Source organism: Engystomops pustulosus, chromosome 3 (genome assembly GCF_040894005.1).
Source record: "Engystomops pustulosus chromosome 3, aEngPut4.maternal, whole genome shotgun sequence".
Classification (NCBI taxonomy): domain Eukaryota; kingdom Metazoa; phylum Chordata; class Amphibia; order Anura; family Leptodactylidae; genus Engystomops; species Engystomops pustulosus.
In genome coordinates, this window is record NC_092413.1 from 183,006,751 (window position 1) to 183,015,535 (window position 8,785).

Here is an 8,785-nt window from a genome sequence, read left to right on the forward strand (position 1 = left end):
TATGGGTATATCGGAAATTGCTAAGCATCTCTGTCACTCCTATTCAGTGTTTAAGTGGCGAAGGTGGTGCTTGTATAAGTAGAGTACGGTGGGTCCTTGTATGCCATGTTTTCATGCTCCTCACTAGTAGTTCTCTAATTGTCACATCCGTCACCTTAAAGATGTATCTCTAATGGCCAACATATTATGGGTAGGTAAAATACCATACAGAACATTGTGAACGATATAAGTGTTTCTGAAGACGATAATGGCAAAAATAAATGCTTCAAATATACAGAATGCTTTATTTTTGTTTGTTTTTTTAGTTACAGTACCACACGATACACAACAGACAGTAACAAAATAATTCAGTGAATAAAAATAAATCCTTTGAAAGAGAACTTAAAGTATAGTGTCAGGAGTTTTGGTAGTGACAGTAATAGTGTTTTTCTATGGAATACAATGTGTCGTATCCTGATAATCTCTTGAAGCAGATGCATTACGGTGACGGTGCAGCTAAGGTTGCGGACACTCCACAAACACTTGAGTACGACAGAGCAGCCCTAGGAACTGGTGAAGAAGGCGGTCAATGGTAGAGCAAGATGGATGATAGGTAAGAGCCCAGATGATGGAAATCCATGTGAAACAGTTCATAAGAGCAGCAGGAATTAATCTAATGCCACACAATACAAGAACACAATCCTGAACACAAGATCGGGCCCTACAGTGGTTGCCATTGACCGGTGTGGTATACTCCTTTTTTTTATCACATAATTTTTTTTTAATCCCTCTTTAAACTGTGTATATCACATGGCTCAATAAAAGCCAAAAATAAGCCTCATCCATCATCTGTAATTACAGGAAAATGGGATATAAAATGTTATTAGTGTCCAATTTCTTAGTCGGAATAAGTCTGAGTAGGTCAGATGCGGAGAAGTGCTCCATCTAGCATCATTTTTCTATAATATAAAAATAAATACTGTATAGCAAGATCTGATCTGTCTATGTAGAAGATGAATCTTCCAGCTCTGATCTAGTCTATCACAAAACGACAATAGATGTGGCTGTTCTCTTGTCTACCCTCGACCTACGTTAGTAAACATATGGAAATTTGGTTGAGTTCCTAAATTGATATTTATTTTGCCAAAAATATGAGAAAACAGCCACAGCAGAGAAAATAAAAGTGTCATTTCTTCCTCCACTGGTATCCATTTTGTGAAAGTTTGCTTTCATTAGAGGCGGTTGGGGAAAAAATATTTTTTATTATTCCAAAAATAGTTTCACGCTTGTTCATAGATTTGTCTTTAGTATTGTAGCTCAGTCCCTTTAACTGAGCTGCAGTATCAGAACCAGCCTGAGCTGAGAATAAGGCGGAGTTCACATCACTGTTGCTGCTATGTTCCCCTTCTACAGCAACTGACACATTGCAGAATTTAACCTTCTGATTTGATACAACTTTCCTTTAGATAATTGTTTCCATACACTACTATAGTCAATATAAATCTGATACAGATGGAAGATCTTTTGTATGTATCAATAATTTACAAATTTTCAGCTGTCCCCATATACAGTACTAGTGATGTGAACTCAACTCAGGGGCGTAACTACAGCAGTAGCAGCCATAGCAGCTGCTATGCGGCCCGCATTAGCAGGGGGCCCTGTCATCGGATGACACACTAAAGAATGGAGGATGTGCATATTTTCTGAGGGGTTGGGGGCCCCATTTAGAAGTCTGGTATAGGGCCCTGCCTCTCCTAGTTACGCCCCTGACTCAACCCCTTTAAGAAAAGCAATTCTTTAAGAAGCTCTTGAGTATATCCATGACTGATTCAGTGGTACTGAGATACTTAGGTAGAACAGAATCTGCTTACTTTTGCTACCACACATCTTTTATGTAGAATACTGCAGTGCTTAACATATAAACATGCAGAACCTCTCGAATAACAGAATAGGTATAAGTCTACAAATATATAATGTTCATTTAAACTGATATGTCATCTAAATCAAGTACAAAGAAAAAAAACTCATTGGTAAGAAACATCTGATTTCTAGAGGCTTTAATAAAATGTCCAGGACCTGTAGATTCTTAAGTGGTCCCTCTCGATTTCACTGCCAGAAGAAACGACTAAGTGTCCGATGGATACAAAACAGTCATACTATCATAATGAAAATGAAGCAATAATGTATGTTTATCCTGACACTGGGTCATCAGAAAACCATTCCTATACCTGGAAGAGAAGACTTAACCCAGTCCACGTAAACCACGAAACCAGAAAAGAAAAAAAGAAAGAAGGGAATGATGCTGTTGGGAAACACAAACAAATTACATATTCTCCATAGATCTTTTAACACTGTGATCTCTGCCTTTTTCTGCTTTCTCTTGGTTCATGTACTCCAAGACCTTCATAAGCATGTCCTCATCTATATACTGCTTGTTTTGTGTGTCATCAGTTTCCCTCGGTAGGGATAGCCGTCGGTTACCATTGGCTGCAGTCTCTAAATCCTGGTAACCACGCATATTCAGATATCCCCTTAAAGCCTTTTCATACTGCTTTTCCAGATCCTGAATGTCACCTGGTGAGTAAAGGGTAGGCATTTTTTTATTTTGATTGTTGCCCAGAAGCTCTGGATATTTGGCGAGCATCTTAACTACATAGTCTGCCAAATCTTCTTCCTTGTCTGACCGAGGCTCATATTCTATTTGCCTTTTATCTAAGTCACTTTGCCAGTTGACTTTGTGTCCCTTAGGTTTACTATACATGGAGTAGGGCCTTGGCAAACCATTGTTTTGGTTAAATCGGTTATGGAATGGATATTTTTGATTTGGCAATTTATCAGCTCCCATGAGGTTCATCATGTCTTCGACTGTGAGATCTTCAGGACCGTTAGGCACCATAGAGGTTACAGGCTGCTTTATAAATCCTTGCTTGCTTTTATATATATCTGTTTTATCAGTCATAGTTTCAGAAACCTCATCCAGATCTTCTGGTACTTCAACCTCTTTTTCAGATTCCAACCTCCCTGGAAACCTCCTGCTATCGTCATCTTGCAGCATGTCAATAAGATCCTCTGGAGGGATTTGTAAGTTTCTAGATAGATCTATCAGTTGATAAATAGCTTCAGGGTCAAGATTTTTTCCTGAGAATTTTAGCGACCGCTTTTCTGGATTCTGTTTACCCTTATCCAGTCTGTTCAACCACATCTTGAAATATGAGTTCATCAGTTTGGACAGGTTTTCAGATTCTTGCTCTTTATTTTCATTCTCAGGCTCCTCATCCTGCAAACCCATCAATCCAGAACGTTTCATCTCATCTTCCATATCATCGGTCTTCTCTACCTCCTCCTTACTTTCCTTTAATTCTTCTTGTGTTTGGCTTTCCACTTTCTCTTCAATGGGGTTCCATTCCTCACCTCCTGCTACATCTTCATAAGCAATGTTGTTGGCTTTATACATGTCATCCTCATCATCCTTGTAAAGTTTTTGGTCATCTTCTAATCTATCTCTTTTGTGGTTGGCCTGGCCTTTGAGTTTCCCCAGTTCCTGGAAGACAGACTGTAATGTGGCTAGATTTTGTGGGGTATACTGACCTTCGACGATTTCATTGGTCCTTTTCAGTGGGTTGTCTCGAGAGTAGTCATCATACAATCTTGGAGAAAATTTGCTAGTTTTTGGTCTTCTCTCAGACCACTTGTTTGAATCATAGTCTTCAATCAGCTCTGGTGGCAAATTTTTGTCCATTAAGTTGCTGTATGTTTTGCCTTTGTCTTGTGGTGTCACCTTTGCCTCTTTTTCTGCTTGCATCAAAGCTTCCAACATTGCTTTCATCCACTCAGACTCATCATCGTTGAGGAGAGGTTTGGCACTGTCTGGTGAAAGGGGTTGCACTTCTTTTTGCTCAGTGAGAAATGGTGCCCCTTGGTAGGAGGTATAGTCAGGGAGGCTTTCAGCTCGGCTTCCTTGCTTCCTGAGGTTCTCAATGTACTCCAGTGCCTTCAACATATCTGGGCTTGGCAGCCTTTGTAAACTCTTCATTCTGTACTCTTGCTCTTGTTGTGGCACTTGGTAGTACTGAAACGATGCAGCATCAGCAAAGGACATTAGGATGATTAAAAAGCACAGGGATAAGCATCTTGCAAGATAGTAGTTCCTTGGAGATGCCATCTCTATCAATATTTCCTACAAAAGAGACTGAGATGAATACGCAGCAAGGAATAAATTTCATTACATATATCAAAGAACATCATCTACATCCTCGCCCCAACTCCATCATGTCATTAGGTGCACTTTAATACCATTAGAATTGCAAACCATAAATGACAAATAGACCAATACATCTTGTTGATTTACAGTGCTGTACTACACAGGGCTTCTCAACATCTAGACATCTAATGAATTCTTGTCAGTGACTGATCCCTGACTGTGAAATCCCAATCTACTTATAGAAACACGGATAATGTCTTTGTATTTATAGACTGCAAGTCACTCAAAATAACTTTTGCTTTGGCTTTAGGTCGACGTGTAAAGGGGCACAAATAGATGTAATGCGGAGACAAGTGCAGTCTTGGCTTCTTTCCACTTTTCAGTCGTGATTTACTAATATAAGCTATTGCCAACCACAAACCATATCACTAGCCCTCTCAACAACAAGAGACATAATGGGTTACTCCACCTTCCCCCATTGTTATCTAAACTGGGTGTAGGTCTAATTATATCAGACCAAGAAGAAGCAATTAACTCTTTAAGTCTTATGTACCCCATGGGTATGGAGATTTTCAAATACTATTTATATTGTGATTCTTTAATTTTATTCCCTTTTTAAAATTAATATATATTTATATATAATTTTTTTACCGTTTTATTTTATTCTCTTTTTAACACATTTTCCCAAATCTATCAAATTCTTCAATATTTCCTAATTAGACAAAACAAAATATACAATATAAGAATTGGATGGTATTGGTCTTGACTAATAAATGTGAAGAAGACTAATGTGTCAGATGCTAAGGACTCATGAAAATCAATGAGCGCATATATATATATATATATATATATATATATATATATATATATATATATTCATTAATAATAATAATAATAATTCCTTCATTTATATAGCGCAAACATATTACGCAGCGGTACACATAGCTTGCCAAATCGTATAATAGCTAATAATATATGTACAACTACAAGGTACAATCCCAGTAACAGTATGTTGTGACTAATGGTGATTGATAATATGGCAGTAACACATGATACGCAATCTGTGACATAACCTCATATCCACATACGTTTCTCTAGGTCTCTGGTGTATTGCTCTGCGCTGCATCAACATACATAAGACATAAATGCAAAATCCTCCCAATAAAAAGCAGATTGCAAACAATTTACTCCTAATCTGTACTTAAAAGCAACAGATTTACAGTAAATCTCTGACCGCCCATTGGCTATGGCAATGTTTAACTCCTGCATTATCTGATGTCGATGAAATGGATGCATATGACTAAAGTAAGACATGTCACTGTCTAGTCTGCTATACCCGCACATTACCATTGTCTACATCCGCTGCTTGGTAACTTGTACAGCATAGCAACAGGCAATGTACCGAACAGCACCCACACCATAACTAAGTTATGGAGACGAGGAATGTGGGCATAGAGCAGGATATAGATGTGATTGCATGGATATGGATATGAGCGACTATAATAAAGTGTATATAGTGCCCCCAGCAGCTGCCTACCTGTGTGCTTCAGGCAGACGGCTGCTCTCCGATCATCGCTCCCTCTCAGGATGGAGATATTTGTTTCAGCACCAGAACAGCTCCCAGTGCTTAATAGGGCACATCACGTGATGCGCCTGACGTCACTGTGTGCACAGAGCACAGGGGAGTGAGAGCAAGCAGGCTTAACTCCTTCATTACCACCGCTTACCCAACATCAGTTATGACATAGCCAATAACATATGTATCTGTATTATTTACATGGAGTATTATGTATCTGCTTTATATTCATGTGTCACATCATTGCAGAATATATGTATCATAAAGCATTTTATTTTATCATCACAATTGTCTGATTAACCCCTGACGGTAGCCTCGTTGAGAGACTGCAAGCTGCCTTCCTGCGGTTGTAGGCACCAGTATTGAGCAATGGAGGCTGTGGAATGAGACTGTGAACCTGTGGAATATGGGCTGAATAAGGATGGAATTAACACACAGCTGTACAAAAAGCAATACTTTTTTATGAATAATTGCACATGGCTGCTATTTTAACAAACTATACGACAGATCCATTGAAGAGTAGCTTAGAAATACATAACACTGGATCTACCTTCAGTGTAATCAGAGCCCATACACCCATTAGTCAAAGGATACTTAAAGGAAACCTAGCATTTGATTTGATGCAGTATGAAGCAAACATACCATGAGACTGCTGTAGCTACACTGATGCAGGATTATATCTTGGTTAATCCCTGAGCTGAGTGGTTTTGCTGAAAAAACAATTATAACATTCAGGACCTTGGGAAAGCTGGGTCAGGTTGGCTGACACATTACACACGAGCCTGAAGTTACAAATGGAGGTTAGTCAAGCATGACTAATCAACCTGAGCTGGATGATTCATACACAGCAGCTGGGGGATGGTGCAGAAATTGATTATTCTGCCTCCTGGCACAAGACAGATTACATCATCCTCTCCTGCAGTCATGTGCTAGGAGAAGCGCTGAAGGAGCCATAGAAGCGACAGAGCTTCATTATCATAATATTATATCTGTTTTATCAGCAAAACCACTCAGCACAGGGATTAACCTAATGATCCTGCATCAGTGTAGCTACAGCATTCTCAAGGTATGTTTGCATCACAATGCATCAAATCAAATGGTAGGTTTCCTTTAAAAGACAATGCAAAGTGGCATATCCAAAATATAAGGTTACAAACAGACCACAGAAGCAACATATATGTATATACTGTATTTTCATGCTGAACCTAGGTGTTCCTAAAGCCTTCATAATGGTATGTCACAGTGTCATTAAGGGTGTATGAAGCGGACTCACAGGCTGAGCCCTCTCCATATAGATCGAGGGTTTGCTGCATATTGCAACAAACACCCAGCATAAACGCCTGCGATCGGTGCTGGCACTGATCACTGATGTTTACCTGTTTAGTGCCGGCAGTGGTATTTAGATCATGTCATTTGTAAAGCAATGTACTGTCTCCATAAAAAACCAAAGTCAAGACTTCAGGGCTTGTCATTTATGGAGATCTGATATGGTGTGTTGGTGGCGCATTGTAACAGGTCATCAGCAAAATAGCCATATACTGCAATACACCTGTAATTCAGTATATGGTAGGAACGATCAGACCCCCTAGGGTTAAAGAACTGTAAATACAGTAAAAAGAAGTATGATATAAAATTCCCAGTGGTGAACCACATAACACAAAATATCCCCCAAATGTCTGAATCGGCACTTTTTCGCCATTTTGCAACTCATCAAAATGTCATACAGATTCCAAAATGGTAGCAATGAAAACATCATCTTATCCAGCAAAAAATTACACCTTACACAAAAGCTTTTCATTTTTTTTTTTATAAATCTATTAAAAACCTTTAGAAATTTGGAATCTCTGTGATCATACCAAGCCAGAGAATAAAGAGGAGTTGGCTTTTGGAGTGGACACTGGAATCTATAAACACAAAGGGGATCATTTACTAAGGGCCTGCGGACCGCACTTTCGCTGGACATCCCAACGATTTCCGTTTTGCTCCACTGGGACAGGGATCTAAAAGGGGTTTTTGGTGTACGCGACCGGATTTTCCAGTTTTCATGCAACACAAATCGTTGTGCGGGCCGTTGGACGCTCCGGACAAACCGCAGGATTTAACTTCAAAATTGTGTCGAAAGCCAAACACTTACATACATCGGGAAGAAACAGGTGAACGGGGGAAGTGACACATGCAGGATATCGGGCGCATGATCTTCATGAATCGCGGCAGAGTTCATCCTCGTCGGACAGTCCGGATCAGGGATCGCGCAGGGACTGTGTAAGTAAATGTGCCCCAAAGCCCACAAGAAAATGGCGCAAAATGTTATTTTTGTCAGCTTCACTGCACTAGGAATCTTTTTCCCCAGCTTCCCAGGACATTGCATTTAATATGAAATGCCGTCTATATGAAGTACAATTTGTTAGACAGAAAACAAGCCTGATGCGGCTCTGGACACGGAATAATAGGCGGTAAGGGGTTTTTAATCAGTCACCATATAAAAAGTGTAATCATATATCATTATATCTTATTCTAGTAGGTTATCTCAGCATGCAACGACCACAAAGGTTTTCAGCAAATTGAGGTAAATGATGCAGTCATGAACTGTGTATTTATACCCCTGGGAGCTCCTATGGGGATAAATGCATGATTCAGTAAGACAATGTCAAACATATAGTACTATATGCGCAGTATATGTATTACTGTATCTACATGAAGGGGGACTTCACATCCAGCAGGTTCCTTTTTCTCTGACTATAATTTCCTGAAATTCCCATAATATATTTGCTGCCGACACAAACCTATTTAGACAAATTAAGTCTGCAACAAATGTACCGAATCTAAATATCCCTAAATAGTTGAGTAAATAAAAAGTTTTGGTCCATTATTTGGTTCTCTGTCCATATACTTTTTGCTTTCAGACTTCTATTTTAGAGATTTTTACATTTTACAAACTATTGTGTTGTAGCTATTATTATCAAGAAGTGAATAAGCTGGAAAAGTCTAACATGGTCCAATCATATACTAGAGAGAGACTTATTCTTCTG

General features: G+C 39.1%; 1 protein-coding gene across 1 annotated transcript; it reads right to left on the minus strand.

Moving 5' to 3' along the window:
* Window positions 1-264: 264 nt before the first annotated feature.
* Window positions 265-5,857, minus strand: SCG2 (secretogranin II). The gene is made up of 2 exons (XM_072143151.1): window positions 5,718-5,857; window positions 265-4,156 (listed from the first exon to the last, which is right to left on the minus strand). The coding sequence occupies exon 2, from the start codon at window positions 4,139-4,141 to the stop codon at window positions 2,303-2,305; it is 1,839 nt and encodes a 612-aa protein (XP_071999252.1). The 5' UTR covers window positions 4,142-4,156; window positions 5,718-5,857; the 3' UTR covers window positions 265-2,302.
* Window positions 5,858-8,785: the final 2,928 nt, after the last annotated feature.